Raw genomic sequence first — 19073 nt, 5'->3', positions numbered from 1 at the left:
AACCTTCCTAGATCCTAAAAGTAACATTATTCTTTAAATCCAGTTGTGGATATGAGAACTCAAAAACCGTGGGCGTTTTTTTTTGTTGCTGTTGTTTTGGGGTTTTTTAATAGCAATTAAGCAAGCATATTCCAAGTGTCTGCATATAAAGTGAATACCATACTCTGCATATTGAACTAGACAGATTCCCTCCTTCTTGTCATCAGCCTTCATTCCCTCCACCATGTTATTTTTCTCTTCTTAAAAATTCCTCAACACACTACAGCTAAAATTTCATCCCACCTAAAATATTTTTATTATTCCTCTTAGTCTCTGCTTACGTAAAAAATAAATCTTCATGAGAACTTTGCATGGCACAGCAAGTTGTAACCACTTGTAGCTCTTGAAAAACAGTAACTGCTCTAAAGGACCCACAAAATGTATTCCCATCATTAATTTAAAAAAATTGGGTGAGTGGATGCACATTAATTAAATCATCTGCTTATCTTGATCACTGAGTTGCTTTATATGGATTGGGGCAAATCAGTTCTTTGCAGTCCTCCTCTCCTGGCTTTCTCCTTATTGTCTGCTTTCACATCATAAGATGCATGAGGCAGTGGATCACCCCTTTGTCAAAGCTGGTAATAGGATCTAGCATAACTGAGCCAGCAAAGTCATGTGGCCTCAGAATACTACAGTAGAAAAATAGTTCAGATGGATCTTTTAAGTTGCTAAGTCCAATTTTGAATACACAATGCTCCTTATATAGAATGGAACATTTTAAAGCAATATCCTAGAGCTCTAGTAATGAATTTTCCCACTTGCAGATAACGTTACAAAAACCACAGACCCTTCAGCCCTGTAAATGGAACTTAAATGATCCAGAAGCACTGAAACACAGTACAGGACTTAATTTTAATTCAAATATATCAACACAAAACACAAACCAGCCTACATCACTTACAAGTGATGCCAACTCTCAACGGTCTGTTTCCATAACCAGTACACTGCATCTCTCCTGATACTGAAGCATTTCCACGAAGTTTTAGCCCCAAGTGTCACACAACTGAAAAAGAATCTCAGGTTTTCACCTTCAGAAGTCTGGTGAGACACTCAGCATTAACTCAAGATTATGTAAGCTAATCAAAAGCCTGAGGCCAGAAGACAAAGAGAAACAACCCATAATTAAATTCTGTAGACCATGATTAATTTTTTAAATACTTTACATAAATGTAGCATTTGCAACCAGACCTGCAATGAATTAAACTACTTTTTATATTTAAAATAATTGATTTTTAAGGGCTTGGGTTTGTTTAAGGAAACAGTGATCTAATACTTTGACTTGATGGTCTCATAAATTACTAGAAAGCAGCCCAAACAAACCCGAATAAGCTGACAGTGTAAAACCAGACATCCAGGAACCAACATCAATATAATATGAGGTGAAGAATCCCCTACTTTCAGTGATATTAATTGTCAAAACACTGCTATGGTCCTGAGACACATACTTTGTTCTGAGATTAGGTGAAGTGTCATTTCTATCAGCTCTCAGAGCACCTTCTCATTCCCCTATAACCATTAAGGCCATCCATTTTAAGTCATGGGCATTATGTATTTCCTATAGGAGTTATACAATACCCTACTTTTACACACCATTTAAAATCCAAAGATTATTTTACAAATCAACAAAAACTACACTCTTGTACTCACTGCTGAAAGCAATCCATTCCCAGGACCAAAACTATTTGTCCCAAGGAGAAGACAATTCAAGCTGAGAAATACAGTTATAAAAACAATCTGCACTTAAAACAATTCCTCTGCTTTTTGTTCATGAACATTTTTCACTGAGCTGGGAGAACACAAATACACATGAGACACAACCTCAAGAAGCCTGTTTATATTGCCAGAAGCTTTTATAGAACTTTTACCCTTAATTTAAGCTACTGTTACCTTTCTCTCCACTTCTAATAAATGTTTTGGAAATAAAACTCAAGTTCTCAGCTACAGGATAAGCAGTCTGGGCACCAAGCTCCATCATCTATTATCTCAGATTAGATCAAACAGGCAGCTTCTTTAAAAAACCTCTCACAAACCCATTTTCTTTCCCCTCAGCCAGGACGAGTTATAATACCTTTATCCATTTTGATTTCATACACTTGCCAAAGTTCCCAGAAGATCAATAAAATAAAAAAAAAAAGAGGTCATTTTGGAATAGTTATACTGAAATTAATCAATAGTTCTGACACAGCCCAACACCTGTGACATTTTAAGGCATTAAGATGTCATCCAGTGCCTCAGCCTTACCACTGTCTTCTCCAACTGGCTGGTTCACCCTCCCATCCTCAGCAGCCAGCCTGCCCAAGGAACTTTCCATGGCCAGCACAGCTGGACCACCAACAGAAAGTCCACAAGCATAAACATAATGCTGAAGTGAGAGTTCCAGCATAATAAAAGAAAGAGCTCTCTGAGAGACCAGTTGTGAGCAGCTGTACAGACACTGTACACTCATTAAAAAAAGAACAGTAAACCCAGAAGCTTACCAAAAAGCTCATCTGGGCTTTTCCCTAAAAACACAGCTAACTTTACCTCGATGAGAAGCAAAACACAGTAAGAGAAAAAAAGAGTTCTACAGCTGCTGCACTTCAGCATTTATACCCTCACTAATCCAGCCCACCTATGGGGACTGAAGGCCCATGAATAGGTGGAGCAGGTCAGGTGTGCTCCTGGAGCTCATCTTCCTACATAGTTTCACCTGAAAGGAATCCACCTAACGATGCTGGGAAAGCTAGAGTTTACTTTCAAAAGTCATCCAGCTAAATGCTAAAATCAACAAAGCCATATCCACCAAAGGACATAAAGAAATTAATATTTAGCATGCAAATAATGAAACAATCTCTCCTTTAAAACTTTTCTGCATTCAACTTTTACCTAGGAAATTATTTTTGCTCAGTAAAAAGGCCTTAAAACACATAGAATGGGTTAGGATCTGGAGCTACAACTACCTGCCAGTCAATGCAGCTCAGGTACCTCACAGCAAGTCTCTTTGGAGACTTTAAACTTTGGATTTATTAGCACTGTCAAACCGTCACCTCAGGATAGTAAGCCCAGTCTTAGAAGACTAAATAAAAATACTGCACTGCCTCAAAACATTTAAGTTGCTCTAATGCATTAAATTCGTGTTTAAAAAAGTTTCAAGTGACATCACTTAGGTTCAACAGGCATTAGGTCAAATCAGGTATGATTTACATCACCTGCACTTTATACCAACTCATAAAGTAGATGCAAACACTGCAAAATGTGGCTTAGACACCTTCACAGAAATTATCATGCAACCAGATGCTCTAAATCAAATTTCTATTCCCATATACTCAAGAGCACACAGGAGCAGCACAGTTAAATGCTGGATGACAGTGTGGAGCTCTATCCATCACCCAGTCACCTCCAACACACACACCCACACTCCTCATATCAACTCACTATGTCATTGACCCTCCTCTCAGCAAGACTGAGCAACGCCCTGGTAGATCACTAATGAAGGATTTTAACAATTAGTAACTCAGCAGGTTTACTCTTTTACTGCACCTGATGCAAGTCTGGAGTCCCTTCTGCAGTACCCTTAAGCTGTTGCAGGCAGAAACATTAGCTATTTCAAAACTGAATATTCTATTTCTTTGTGTGTAAAAATCAAACAGACATGCTTATGAAATTCTTGGTTTGCTTTTTTGTTTAAAAAAAAAACAAGCAAACATTTCACCCTAGGGGTTGAACTATTTTTCACTTCTACAAGTCATGACTACACATTCTCTCATTCAACCACTCTTTAATAAGACAGGATAGTTTCTAAACACAGTTTCTGTACTCAGTTGTAAGGATACATTTAGTTGTAAGGATACATTTTATTTTTGTACACAGTTGGCATAGGAGCCAATAGATTAAGATCTATTCACTTTAAATCATTACTATTTCTCACTTCAAAGAACATAAATCCAAAGACAAATAATTGCATGGGCAGCCAATAAAGACAAAAGTTTATATACAGCTTTATTAAAGCAACTGCAGCCACAGAAATAACATGTTCTGATTACCCTCCTAATTTCCAAATGGGAGCATGAAAAAATTATTTTAATTTAATTTTTATTACAGTTATTTCTAAGAGCAATCAGCTCAAAATAAATATTTTTTATTATGGGGGATGTATCAACCTCTCAGGCAAAAGAAAAAGAAAATTAGAATATTATGTGTTAGTGCAAGAGACACTACTGCTTTATAGAGCTTTAAAACCATGAGTAACTTTAAAAACACTTGAGTATCTGCTCCTATGTTTATATAAGCCAGGGGCTTAGATAAATCCAACTCAAGACTAGACTATGATGAGTAAGTTCAACATTAAAAAAAAGATATCTGGATTTTAGCCGTTATGTCCATTGACAAACATCTAAATAAAGAAAAAGATTTTCAAGAACAATAATACCTCTTTCTGAAAATGATCTGAAATTGTCTTTGACTGAAATAAATTAAGACCGTATTCAGATCTTAAATATAAATTTTGGTGTCTAAATGGTTATTTTGTGCAAGTGACACAGATCTTCCACATTAACCTAAACAACTGGCATGTCAGTTTTCTTTTAAAATTATAAATAACCTTAAATAACAAACATAATGCCACAATCAGGAAAAGCAAATGCTCTTTTTTCTACTCCCAGAATCACATAGAATCATTCAGGTGGCAACACAAAGATACCAAGGTTTTCCTATAGTACATATCATGTACGTTAACATTAAAATTTTATCACATCATACAGGCAGAGTCAAAGCTCCACGCATTGGACAGCATTTTCCACTTTAAGTAAATAAATATTTTATTATATCCTAGGGTCACATTCCAGCAAAGAAACCAAAGTTATTTTTGCAAATATCAAAATTGTGAAGTTTTTAATGTTGTTTTCTTTTAGGAACAACAGATCTATAATATGAATTCTGCTCTTCTGACTCACGAAAAGACAACACCAGAAGTTACACACATAAGGCAGTGTCAGTGGAGGAAAACCAGCATTTAGTCAGGTAATATTTTGTATGGTCTTAAACCAAAAACCAGACCAATAAAGGGTGAAAGAAAAGAAGTGCTTTATAGCTGAGGGCCTTAAGTGATATGAAAATAATGCAAACATAAAACCAGTAGTCCCCTGTTTCTGATGCTGAAAGAATCAGAAGCCTTTGGATATAAGTTTACTAGGAATAGAAGAAAACTAATACAAAGTGGAAGAACTTCCCATATAACAAAATCAATGTATCAGAAGTGTATAATCAAAGCATTAAAAATACTTTCTCATGGGGGAAAATGTTTGCACCGCATATAGACAGACCCTGCAGTAGTTTCCCCTAACTAAGCTGTTCTTGTGACTAAAAGGAAAAGGACTAAGGAGGGGTGTTTCCTTCAGCCCTTAAAACCCAAGTAGAGTTTATCAGCTTCTTTATGAAATATGATAACCTAGAAAATGTAAGAACATCACACAACTTCTGCCAGTTGATCAGCAAATTCACTTTCAAAAAAGGGAAGTCAAATCATTAGTAGCCAAAGGATTCACCACATCTGAAGGCACCTGAAGTGCTCTACATCAATTATGACCATTATAGGTCACAGAAGCCACAAACTCATTTCAAGTAATTTCTGTCCAGCAGAATATCTGTTCATAATCACAACTAAAAGATACTAACACAAAGAATCATTCTAATACATTTCCCTTTATTTTTGTAATACTAAAGTCACCATTTGAAAATAGGGTTTTTTTAAAAGATATCTGTAATAATGTTTCCCCATAATTAAAACAGGAAATTAATCCAATACCAGCAGTTCTGAGTTAATCTAATTAATAATATTAATAATAATAATAGCAAATTAAAAGTGAGCTACCCTTTTAGTATAACAAAAATAGAGCTAAACCATTACATAAAAATGTAAAACATACCATGAAAAATGAATGAAATATAACAAGAAATGCCAAATATAACAAATGCCAAAATATTTAGTCAGCATTTGTTTGGACAAAGGGGAACAAAACCATATTATTAATTTATTTCCTATTATATAAAGAGCAATGAAAAAGCAACTTGTATTTAATAGTTACAGTGACAAGCCACTCAGTTGTTGTGTGATGCTACAGTTGTTGATGAGGTTATGGTGCTCCTCCTAACTCTTCTGGCCTGGTGATGAGATTTGGGGTGATGAGATTTTTTCTCCACTATATGTTAGCTGTTCTGATATTTAAATCAGGTAGTGAAGCTCAGGACCTGCAAAGGGATTTCTAGGACTCAAGGCTGCAGCAGCACATGCGCCTGTCCTGCAGGTGATCCATGGGGCAAGGGACCTGCACCAGTTCCACTAAATATGCACTTACTGCAGTTCTAAAAAAAAGAGCCAATATTTACCATTGCACACCAGCTTGCAGGAGAGATGCCATGATACCACTCAAGTTTTGATTTCCAAGGGGAGCCTGGCAGAAGGTGTGATTCTTGACTGCAATGGAAACACACCTCATGTGATTTTTAAATATTATGTTCCTAATGTTGATATCTCAGATATAATGGCCACAAGCCAAGTAAATACACCTCACTACAATAAAAGCAAAATGCTTTTAAAAGCTTAAAATGTTAACATAAGAATAATTAAAAAAAAAAATCTGATTCATCTAGAACACTGTGAACATCTAGGCCTGAGTCCAAAGCCATTGAAGTTAGTAGGACTGCCTCCCTCTGTTTCAACAGACTTTGGATAACACTCTTGTTTCTGTAACTCTCAGACAAATACAAGCAATATATCATCTCAAAGCAAACTAAACTCAACACATTTCAGTGGCAGCACATTCATTTAAACAGAACCATGCATACTATATATGGAAATGAAGTGTTCCTCTCAAAGATGCAAACCTGATGTATTCTCAGGCTATAAATACCATCGGAATTCAAAATGGGCCCTCCCTGACCAATATATCTCTGACAGGCATGGAAGATAGGTATCTTTCTTTTTCATTTTTTCATGCAGCTATACTATTGTTAAAAGTGCTATCTGACTTCTGCTGCATTTCCACCCTCCACTGTCACCCAAGGTGACCTATGTGCCACGGACAGAGTGCACACACTTACAAACCATGAGGTCTTATTTGGAATTGGCGTATTTGGCTCTGTGTAAAGTTCATATAAACGCCAGTCTGGTCTTGTGATCTAACAGACTTCTGCACTCACTTCCCAGTCAGGCATTGTATTCCTGCAAGGAGCAGCGAGTTGGACTCAGTGATCCTTATGGCTCCCATCCAACTTAAGATATTCTATGATTCTAAGCCTTCAGCCATGTAGCAGCATATGAACGCATTACAGAAACACAGCTTTTTATGAGAGCTGTTTAAAGTGTAGTTCCTTTCCTTCTGTCACTAAATTCATACGTGGAGGAGAAAAATATTTTTTAACCATTAACACCCACATATAATGTTTCAGCAATCTTGCCCTTAGAAAACCTCCACAAGCTGTATTCGCTGTGCCCTTCTTAGACTTCTGACAATTCAATAATTTTCATACATGTAAAGTACATAATTTTATACAGTGTGACTATGTATGTTTAGTAGAACCAAAGGGATACCCTTTTCCCTAATTTTATCTGGTGTTATTTATGTTTACATCTCCCCAGAGATTTTTGCTGCCCTACAACCTCACGCTACAGAATGCCTTGCTGCTGCTGAACTACAGCCTGAGCCTGCTGAGGAATTATCACCAGCCAATCCTGAAATTCACATAAACTTCTGTCACATGGAGTTGGATTCCACAGAATAGCAGAGCCAATCTTAGAAGGAACATTGACTACTGCTCTGTATTTTGCCTGCTGACTAGAAATTACTGCTTCTTTTTAGGATTTGTCCAAGGAAGGACACTCAATGACTAAGATTCACAAGCCGCATTCTTGCAACAGTACAGGACACACAAGGACCACCACTGCTTTTTTTAATTATAATCATTAGATCCTGTCCCTGCAGAGATTATACTTAGAACTAGTGCTGTCTAAATTTTCAGTCCTTCTGTCTCGGGGGCTATAAACTGCCCTCATTCTGCATTCGGAAATCCCACCGCATCAAAACTGGGTACATAGATCATTATTACTTAAAAGCTTTCTGTTTGCTATTATAGGAATTTCTTCTATTGAGCTAAACTGGAAAAAAAATGTGAAATCTAATAGTTTCCAACCAGCATTTACAGATTTGCAAACTTGTGAGAGTTGCATATTCTTTTTGAATGCAGATTTTCTCCTTAAATGTATGTGTTGCAAAGCCTTGAAAATAAGTATGACGCTGTATCCAAATAACATTTAGGTAGAGAATGTTTGTTTTACAGCTTAAATCCTTGTCTATACCTTTTCTTTTCTGCACGCATAACCGATTTTAGCATGTGTTTATAAAATGTGAAATCCATTATGAGCTCCAGAGAGCCAAAAGTATCTTCCCTTTCACAGCACGGAAAACAGCAGCGTACACCTCTCCATATTGGTGCCTTTTTTCACTTGTAGAAACGGCATCTGCAAAAAGCTGCAACTACCTTTTCTTTCAGAACTTGACCTCTCCACCATGGACATCTCTCAACTGGCAACCTGTCCGGGGGGACTCGCGCAGAATAATTGTGCACAGACCACCTGATAGCCATGAGACAGGGACGACTGAGCCAGGCTGTGCATGTGACTAACAAGCAAAATGCATTACAGTCCACTGCTAATCCCTTGAGCCTTCCAGTTGTTCATCATACGCTGCTGCTCGGTACATCTTCAAGAGAGTCAAGGTGAGGTTTCCACGTGCAGATCTAAACGAAGGGATCCCCTGCGTTACGTGTCCACGTGTGTCTTCCAATGTACTCTCCTGCTTTTCTCAATATGCCATGCCTCAGATTTGTTTATTTATTTGGAGAGGATGTTTATGTGGGTACTCCTTGGAAATCACCAAACCTAGTATATACGAGAGCCAGCTTGGTATGACTGCTGCCTCTTTTAAGGAAAACTTTAATTTTTCCATTTATAAATTTTCTCAGGCTTCGGAGTTCTGGGTTAATTTTTTTAACTTTTCAAAGAAGACTTCTGCAAATATTGTATTTCCAGTAAAAACAGATTTTTTTATGCAAAACAAATGAGAACGTTGCATGGTTTCTACTGACCAAATCTGTATAATTTATTAGATTTCAATGTCAAATTAGACCAATGTCAAAGAAAATTATTACAGCTTGTAAATTCAGGCTAACGACTGCTATCCATAATCATAACATAATTTCATTTTATATGTGTACAAGTCCTGGGTTGTGGGGGAGGAAAGCTCTTCAAAACACTGAAAGTATCGCAATAAGGATACACTGTACCTGCTAGAGCCTCGATGACATAAGGTCCATAAGAGGTATCACTCACTGAGGAACCAAGGGGCAGTGATAAAGGGTCTGGTATCACACTCTTCAGAAGGGTACAAATCCCACTTCATTCTGCACTGGCCAGCTCCAGGAGCCCCAAACTTGTGCTCTCGCATTCCACTGCTCGCTCTTCATGCTTTAGAGTTTGTTCAAAGCCAAAATATGGTATCAGATAATGTCAGTAGAAAATGCCCTTCAAGAGCATAGAAAATGCAGAGGGAGATCCATATAATCAAAAGAACTACAGACTGAATAATACACATTTAGCCTCTATGTCTACTGTGTATGTCACCGTGCATATTTATTTTATTTTTCTGCTACTGCCAGAAACAAGAGCAACTAATGGTATTAGAGACAAGCCCAACGAAGTTCAATCTCACATTCTACTTTTCATACACAAACAGAAATGAGCTGGTCAAGGGATAAAGAAAAAACAACGACAAGACAAGTTCTTTAACAATATCTAGGCATCACTAAAAATGTAGATGTAAACACTGAGGAGAAAAACAGCCTTTGTTAAGTCTTTGCCATTGGACTGTAGCTAATTTTGAAAAATTGCATCTAAAATTATATAACATATTAAATAAAGGAATACAAGAGCTTCAATTGTAATGACTGACATATTACATGAAACACTGACAACGCAGGTCAAGATTTACATTTTTTTTGACAGTTTTTTTAAAATGTCAACTCACAAAGCAAGTGTGGAGCACAAAAGTCCTAAAACCTCAGCAATCATTTTTAGTACATGATTAAGAGTAATGTTCTATTCATATACAATTACATAAATTAGATATGGAACTTTAAGGGGAAATGTTGATCATTCTGTTAGCAGTTTGCATATCCTTGACTTACAGTATCTTGACTTTCTTATCTCCAAGAAAAAATCGTAGTGAAATTTCATACCAGCAATTGTTAAACTGTTTATATCATGTTTTTAAATTTCAACCTTAAATTGAATGAGTTAAAGAGGGAAAAACAACACAACAAACCACATCCTAAACACTTCTATGTAGTCATTAAAAAGTGTTACATAATAAAGTCAAGTTGACAATCACTGACAAATCCATGGAATACAATGTTAAGCTTAGAATATAGTAGGGAGAAAAAAAATGAAACTTTTTGCAATTCCTTGCAATAACACATGGACATGAGTGTTAGCACAGTAACTCTGAATTATTCACATATATATGTGAATTATTCAATAAGAAGCCACAAAAAGTAGACATGAGAAAGATTCCTTTTGGTTCTCTCACTGGGACTGCTTTTTATGTAGCTCATGAGACGATGCTGGATAACTCAACTCCACTGCAACCTGTGGAGCAGCAGAAGAGGCAGCACAGGGAAGGAAAGGTCCTAATATGCAGAAAACTTCTTCAATCCCACAGTAGGAGGAGCTACTTCTTCTAAAATTGCTTTTGCTAGCAGGTCCAATAGAGTTGACATAGCATATGTAAGAATTCACATTTTTCACTGGCAGCCTCAGCAGCCTTTCCCAAGTCACCATGCAGCACAAAGCATGTGCTTGATAAAAGCAAAGTTTAAGACATTTCCAGCTGTTACTTCAGTTACCCTTTATACCCTAAATACTAGAAAAGTGTTTTGCAATAACTAGTTACTTCTTGCATACAGAGAATTCCCTCCAGTTCCCCATTTTATCACGTAATGAATGCAGGATCAGCCCTTGAAAGTTCTTCTTCACCAGAGTCTTGGAAACCCTTACAAGTGGAACAAATAGGATCTAAAAAGAGACATATATCTCCCCCTACCTGCAGAGTCCTTTATCCTCCCGCCCCAGGGAATGACGTTCAGAGAACTACTTGAGGTCTCAAAGATGAAATAAACTCAAGTCTTACAACCTGACACAGCAATAGTATGTGAAAGTATTCAGACTGGAAGTGTTGGAACCCCTCGATGATGCCTGTTACTTACCAAACTAACACATTTAGACTAAGAGGTTTTAAAGACAATTGCGATATGCCTTTCTATACCAGTTAAGAAATCACTGATTGCTTTAACTGTTCTCCCACTAATGAATTATCTGATCAACAATACCCACTAAGACACAACATGAAAGAAGTCTGTGTACAAGTCTGTAACTTTTCATTCTCTCAAGGAAAGAAGCATGAGGTAATAACTTGAAGAATTTTCTTTTTCATCCAGATCCCTGATAGCCCCTGTAGATTTGTCTCATTCCATGGAGAAGAAAATGCTAAATACTCAAAAAAACCAAAGGTAAGTCTTAACTACTCACCCTTTCTTGAAAACTGCCTTTTACTGTTGTGGGAACTGGTATCTTATTACCACAAATTCATTACAGCTGTGTCATCATACCTGGCTGACATCTCTCTAAGAAAGTTCAGGTTTGGTTTGAAATGAAATAAAAATTGCCTATAGAGAAGTAGTACTGCCTGGTAGGATTCCTGATGCTTAAGGTTGACTTAAAAGCTTTTATTGCTTAACTCTAGCAACCACTCCTTCCATACACAGGCCAAGTTCACTGTAATAGTTTAACTTCCAACTAGAATGTGGAGGTTCATTTAGGCAATCCAAACTACACAACAAACAAGTACCTTAAGTTCTCAGGCTCTAACTTTGTTTCTGGTTTCCCCTAAATGTTGGACCCTTCGTACAGCAGGGTTATGTGCTGTATCAAGTGTGTTTAGGGGGGAGGGGACAGGAGAAAGGGGGAGACAGCTCACTGTATGTCAAAGCAAGCCAGCAACCTAGCAACCATATATTAAAAGGTGTGTGTGTTTTTGTGGGTGTCTGTGTGCCAGGAATAACTGAAGCAGATATTATTCCATTTGTAATTCAAAAAATGTGAAAAGGGAAGGGGAGAAACTCCAGCTGCCGGTCTATTTTGGGGTCTGTCAAAATCCACTTTCACAATACAGAGTCTTAACACTTTCTATCCCATTTGTTTTAATCAAAAACTAAAGTGTGGACCTGAGCAAGTCTTAGCTTTGGTTTGAAAAGAGACCCTTCAAAGCAGGAGCTGAACTTCCTTCACATACCATGCTTTCTTCCAGCTGGGAATATATAAAAATCGAAGAAGCAGTGAGGTTGCCTCAAAGACTTCACACTTAGGTTAAGAGAATACTGATCTAGTGTGTTATGAATGTACTGAATACCTCTAGATAGCCACGTTTAATTTAACAAACAGAAGCATCAAAGATTGTCAGCTAGCTTTAAAAATATTTACTTGAGTGGCATAATTGAAAAGGTAAATTCCTCAAAGTTTCTCATTCCACAAGGGAACTGAGAATTTAGATCAGCAAAGGCAAGCTCCTACCCCGCCATCATATGCGGTCCCGGGGGTGCAAATAAACTTCTGATCCACACCGTACCACTACATCAGCATGTGCCTCACTGAGAGTGAGGGAACACCCGGTGCAACTTTCGTGCCACCAGATGAAAACGAATGAGTCCCTATGTGGAACAGAATGGGGGGAACAGGGACACGCCTCAGGACTGCACCCAGCACCTCACACCCTCCAGCCACACTCCCCACGGCTCCCAACAGCCCGTGGCAACCGTACCACAAGAGCAGACAGCACACTGCCATCCAACGATAGCCCTTCGGCGTCCACTCCAGTGCCACCTCGCCTAGGTGTCCTGGTCTACAAGGCTGGGCTCCTACTACTACTCCTCCTGACCAACAGCACCGCACCAAACCATCACCGGCAGCAGAAGGGGAAAGGGAGGGGGAGTTACCTTGTTTTTGACCCCGCAGTGGCAGCAGACAGTCCACAGGTACTTGAGGGTCCTCCACAGCAGGATGATAAATAGTCCCCCAAAGAAAGTAACCATGGATGAGGCGAGGAAAGCCCACCACATGCGCTGTCCGCGGCTATCGCAGGGCACCTCCATGGTCACCGGGATGATGAGCGCATCCATCTTGGGCACATTGACGGGGGAGGAGGACGAGTCTGTGTTGAGATTGTTGGCGTTGATATTGTTACTCATTCTAATGCCGCCGCCGCCGCCGCTGCCGCCCGGGTAGGAGCCGCCGCCGCTGCCATTTGCCATAGCTAACAGCGAGCCGGGCGCGCAGGGGCTTCCGAGAGCTCCTCCCGCCGCCAGCGCCCCCCAAAAAACCCATCACCAGCCATATTGCTGCTGCTGCCGCCGCCGCTGCTCAGCGGGAAACGGATAAGGAGAGTAATAAAAAATAAAAAGCCCCCGATCAAAACAAACAAACAAAACAAAACAAAGAAAAAAAAAAAAAAAGAGCAGGTGAAGAAAAGCGACCGCACAATTCCCGGGTCCCTCTCGGGAGCCGTCAGGCCGGTGAATTCCGAGCGTCCTCGTTGTACGGTGAAAATAATGTTTAAAAAATTAAAAATAATAATAAAAATATAGTCTCCTCCTCAGATTCCCACCCCTTCCTTCTCCCGCATACACAGCCCCCACCCCGCCCACCCCAAAAATCATCCACCACCACCACAAACTGATGCCTCGGAGCGTCTCTCCAAGATACCCAGCGCTGCGACCCCGCTGCCCTCAGCGGGGATCCCTCACTCAGCCTCCGCCGCGGATCCTCCCAGAGGTGGTCTGTTATTATTGTTATTAGTCTTTAACTTGTTATTAGCGATACTCAGTCCCCCCCGCGCACCCTCCTCCTCCTCCTCCTCCTCTTCCAAGTCCAGCCCCTTCCTCTCCTCTCCTCTTCCCCCCTCGGTGCCGGTAGCAGCCTCCTGTGGCTCCTAATTCATCCTCCGCTGGCCCATCTGTGCGTGCGCTGCCGCCGCCTCCTCGCCCATCCTTCGGGAGCTCTCTCCAGGGCCCGGCTGTCGCTCAGGCTGTTGCTCCCACACGCGCAGCGGCGCCGCCGGCTCCCGCCCCTCCCTATCGGCCGCCGGGGGACGCGACGGCCCCGCTCCTGCAGCCGCGGCCCCTCCGGGGGCGCATCCACGGCCCCGCGGGGCGGGGGTGCCGGGCCGGCCGGGGGTGCCGCGCTGCCGCTGCCGCCGCGGGTGGGGGGCGCCGGCTCAGGCGGGCTCCCGGCGCCCCATGGGCAGCGCCCGCCGCGCTCCCCGCCCCGCGGCCGCTCGGTCCCGCTCCCGGGGCCGCCGAGGCGCCGAGCGACCGCTCCGGAGGACGGCGAGGCGGGAGCGGTGGGGGCTGTGTGTCGCCGAGGCGCTTCACAGGTGGCGGCGAGGCGGTGCCCGGCCGCGCCGGGGAGCTGCCGGTCCAACAAGTCCCGCCGGCCCCGGCGCGTCCATCGCCGCCGCGCTCTCCGCGCTCTCCGCAGCCGCGGTGGGGCGGGGGCAGGCGGCGGCGGCCCCCCCGCGCCGGCCGTGCGCGGGGCCGGTTCGGAGGATGTCATGACGCAGCGGCCAACGCACGGCGCTGTCACGGCCCCGGCCCCCGCCGGGCCCCCGCGCACATCTCCCGCATCCCATCCCCCGCATCCCTCCCTCGCTGCGATGGGCGAGCGCGGGGACCCCTCCGCAGCCCGGCCGGAACGGCGCCTTCGGGGCCGGGGCTGCAGCCGCGGGGCAGGGAAAGGGAGCAGGGGGGACAGGGGGGCGCGCTCGGGGCCCGCGGGAGGAGGTTGAGCTGCAGCAGCAGGTGCCCGGGGATGCGCACGGCGGGGGAGGGAGGGGGGCTGGCATGGAAACGCGGTAAGGGAGCGTGAAATAAACATCGGGGAACCGTGGCGTGGGGGGTTTTTCCGCTAAAAGCATTCGTGGATTATCTTTAATTGACACGGGGAAGTACTGCGAACGCGCTCCGCAAACGCAAACCGTAAATTGCCGCGCATCCCAAGAACATTCCTGAAATTAACCCTTAGAAATATAAATAGCAATTTAAAATTACACGCTTGGGGAGGGAGGGGAGAGGGCAAGCCAGCAAGAATAGTTGTCTCCTACCTTTTTTTCGGATTCACGTTGAAAAGCAGAGGAATTTATATGTCTGTAGATGTATTTATTTATATATAAATCAAAATCTCCATTTGGCACATGGTCTGCTCACTGAGTACAAAGTATTATGCAGATCCTCTTGACAGCTTTCCAAGGGTAAAATACAGCAGCCTTTGTGTGCGTGACATTTCCCCATCTTATCTAGTCGCTACACCAGCAGAGAGCCACCATTATGAAATAGTAATCTCTTAACCTTTACTACTAGTAGTTTCTGTTTCTGCATCTATCTGGGGTTTGTTTTTGTTTCTACTTAAGTGATGGTAATGAGTTTTTATAACTTCCCAAAGCTTTTTATGGGGCTCTCTAGCCCTCTCACCCTCAATTTTCTCGTGCAATAACACCACCATTTGTCTAGCTCCATGAGTTTATCATAATGTCTCACTCCAGTCTGTTCCTCCAGTCTGTTCCTTCAAGAGAAGGCTTCCTTTTTCAAGAGGGGTTTAATAGAGGCCTCTGAATAGAGAAAGATAATAATATAGAGGTGTATACAAGTGAGAAAAATACTATATTGCTCTGTCCTGGAGGAAAACAGTCAGCTGAAGATTTCTAGATGCAGAAAACAAGTCAGATTGAAAAGAAACTGCATGTCACAGCTGCCACATGCAAGCCCAGACTGCACTGCCACAGCAGTGCCCCCCTCACATGTCTTTTCATTACCAACCCTCTCCACAGCTAGAAAGCCACCTGGGCCACAAAGTAGTGTTCTGACAGGATCACATACCTTGCATCCTGGGCTCAGAACCTAGTCCTGATGGTCATTTGCTTGACATTCCCGGGTTGGTGTTCAAGCAGCACCCTTTTCACAGCTGCGCACATACCTACGAATCCTTTTATCCATCAGCAAACATCAGGAGTGGAACAAGGGCAGGAGCATCGTAACACAGCCACTTGATGTCTGATCTTCAGAAGCGCCAGGTACTTACAGGCACTCTTACAGCTAATAGAAACCACAAACCCTGTGCACTTTGAAAGACTGGGACAATGAAGAGCAGCTGCACAGCATATCCCAGGGAAGGCTTTTGCATGATGAAATTTCTTATATATTCTGATCTGGCAGATAACAAGGGATGAGTCTCTGAAGCCACAGACATGACATATGTCTTCTCTTGCTGTTGAGACGGCCCAGAAGATTTGACAGAGGTGCTGCAGCCTGAAAATATGTTTTCTTGCTTTATGCATTCAGAAGGTATGAGTTTAAAGGTATTTATTTGACTCTGTGTCCTGCTGCAGCTCAGTGCTGCAGACAGCGGTTTGAAGAGCAGTCCAGATGTGAACAGGATCATTAGGCACTTCTAAAGTATCATCCCCATAACACTGTACCCACAAAGAACAGTCCTAAAGAAAAATTCAGACTAAAGCAAAGCAAGAACACTACAGAATATAGTCTATATATTAAAATAATTCAATTTGAACGTGTTCACACAAAATTTGCACACAGACAGATAGGGTAGGAGATTTATTGCGATCACTTGTAAAAAGCTGTTTTAAGTTCTGATGGTTGAAAACTATTCATAAACCAACAAACGCATACATTACATATACTATGTATATGCTATATACACACTATATATCAAGGGGAAAACCTTTCCTGTTCTCTATATAAACAAAACTTTTATTTACATAAATATGGCTCAGTTCTCCAAATATTTATGATGAAACTCACACTAAAAAGTAAATATTGATATCAACTGGTGAGACTTACCTTGCCAGTGAAAAGTTTGCTTAAGAGGAATTATCTGTGAAAGACAAAGCAAAGTAGGTAACTTTGTATTTTGTTCACCTATTCCTAGGCACAAATGATCCTTGAATGAGTATCCCTCACAATATCCCATTTGAGCTTACTCCTTTATGAATCAGAAAAGGCCTGCTTTCTAGTGTAGGTTTTATAAAGCAGAATTTGAGAAAGCCTGCTTCATTTATTGAGGCAACAATGGGATTTTGTGTTGCCTTCAGATTAAACAGGATTTTCCAGCTCTGTTTCCGGGAGAGATCTATTCCAAGCAAACAGAAAACTTCCACGTATTAGTTTTCAGATTAGTTTATCTAATATTTCAACACAAGAGCTCAACATTTTTTTAACAGTACTATTTACAGAACATAACAAACACTGTTCTTACCTGTATTTTTCCTGTTGCTACCATATAGCCTAGTCAAGGACACAATCATGCCAACTCAACATAATTCTGGAGGGTTTGGTTCCAAAAAACAGTGTTTTAGCAGCAAGGAAATTCCTCCTCTCTATGTAAAACAGTTCCCTCTTGTGGATATTCTGTGTACAGTATCACTGACAAAGTATTTAAAATATTCATCAAACCTGGATCTTTGCAATTAAAACCCCCACCTCTATTCATCAATGATTCCAACACCTAGGACATTCTTGGTATGAGGAAGAACAAGCTATTCCATTTTATTATAATACAACTTGCAAAATTACTCATTATCAATAACAAATTATTTAATTAAGTGTAATAAACACAACAAAGCTAAATAAAGTTGCATAACTGTATACGAGTCAGGTATAAATCACAGTGGAATTTTTATTTTTCTTATATGAGAAAAATTTCTGTGTGTTCCATTAAAGGAAACTATGATTAAAAAAGAAGGAAAGCATAAACTATATAAAGGAGACAATAACAGCAAAACAGTCAGGGTTTCCAAGGATGCATGTACGGAAGACAAAGAAACTCTGCAATGATAAATCTTTCAATTAAAACTAAAGAGTCCAAGCAAGTAAGTGGCACAGCTTCACTGGTGACACAATATTGCACCAGGGATTAATTTGGCATGGCAATTTGGAAAAAAACCCCTATGAATGGAATAACAGTGTAAGATTTATGTGTTCTCTAAATGATTACTACATTATACAAAGAACAATTTTTTTTCTTAAGTGAAATGTGAGAGAATAAATGTGTACTCCCCAGTTTTGCCTAAAGGCATTTGATCTGGGTCTGGGGAAATGATAGAAAACAATTGCATGTTATTATCTAGAGGGAAATTATATTAAAAAAGGCTAAAAGCCTTTATGTACCAAAATACCATAAACTTGTTTACCACAACTTTTTTGTTTAATGGTTATATAAAGCCTTCCCATTTGATTAAAGGTACAGAGTAAATGTTAAAGAAGCAGCTTAAGGTTCTCTAAAGGTAAATACTTTCCAATGTAAAAAGCCAAAGTTTTAACAATTAACTATGCATTTATTCTCTGCAACACCAGTCTTCAGGTGAACAATCCCATATAGGATGTGCTGTTGTTACCTTATACAGATGTAACCAGCATTAAATAATGACTGTTTGTGACCAACAGCCTCCTTTGGATTTGTGTTGTCCCTGTAGAACACGCTGTTGGCTTTTATGTAATGTTAGTGGTGTGGCAGGGCAAGAAATACAGATTTACACACAGAAATACCATAAAACAAAAAATCAAAGGTTCTACTAGTCAAGAGGCTATATCTGTGTTCCTGAGGTCAGTGGGGCACTTGGTCTTGACTTCAAATGCTAGAGGCACAATATCAACCAGATTTTACGTATAAGCACAGATGTATTGCATATTTAACTCTGAGCCTCAGTTTAATACTATTCTTCACTCTTCCTACTTTGCCCTGGGAGCAGAGTGAAAAATAATACATTAGGTTGATACTGGAAACAAAACAGTATCATGAAATAATTCTGAGAGATTTTTGTTGTAATGCAAAATGTTTGCTCTCTCAGACGCTGAGGAAGAGCCCCTGCTGATGTAAA

At 40.8% G+C, this 19073-nt stretch overlaps 2 protein-coding genes across 39 annotated transcripts in view; one reads left to right on the top strand and one right to left on the bottom strand.

Moving 5' to 3' along the window:
• Positions 1 to 13802, bottom strand: part of KCNMA1 (potassium calcium-activated channel subfamily M alpha 1) — a 468105-nt gene extending 454303 nt beyond the window's left edge. For 15 of the 38 annotated variants that reach the window (XM_064662601.1, XM_064662596.1, XM_064662602.1 and 12 more), the window contains exon 1: positions 13123 to 13801. In XM_064662601.1, the coding sequence (XP_064518671.1) occupies positions 13123 to 13437 (315 nt within the window). In that variant the 5' untranslated portion in view covers positions 13438 to 13801. Of the gene's footprint in view, positions 1 to 13122 lie in introns of all 38 variants that reach the window. The other 23 variants (XM_064662615.1, XM_064662608.1, XM_064662611.1 and 20 more) reach the window with 2 other exon arrangements.
• Positions 13389 to 19073, top strand: part of RPS24 (ribosomal protein S24) — a 229759-nt gene continuing 224074 nt past the window's right edge. Inside the window, exon 1 of the mRNA XM_064662629.1 lies at positions 13389 to 13407. The gene's annotated coding sequence lies outside the window, so the exon portion shown is untranslated. The remainder of the gene's footprint in view (positions 13408 to 19073) is intronic.

This window comes from Pseudopipra pipra, chromosome 8 (assembly GCF_036250125.1).
Source record: "Pseudopipra pipra isolate bDixPip1 chromosome 8, bDixPip1.hap1, whole genome shotgun sequence".
In the NCBI taxonomy this organism is placed as follows: domain Eukaryota; kingdom Metazoa; phylum Chordata; class Aves; order Passeriformes; family Pipridae; genus Pseudopipra; species Pseudopipra pipra.
Note: the sequence above shows the minus strand (reverse complement) of the source record. Positions and strands in the feature narration are given on the sequence as shown.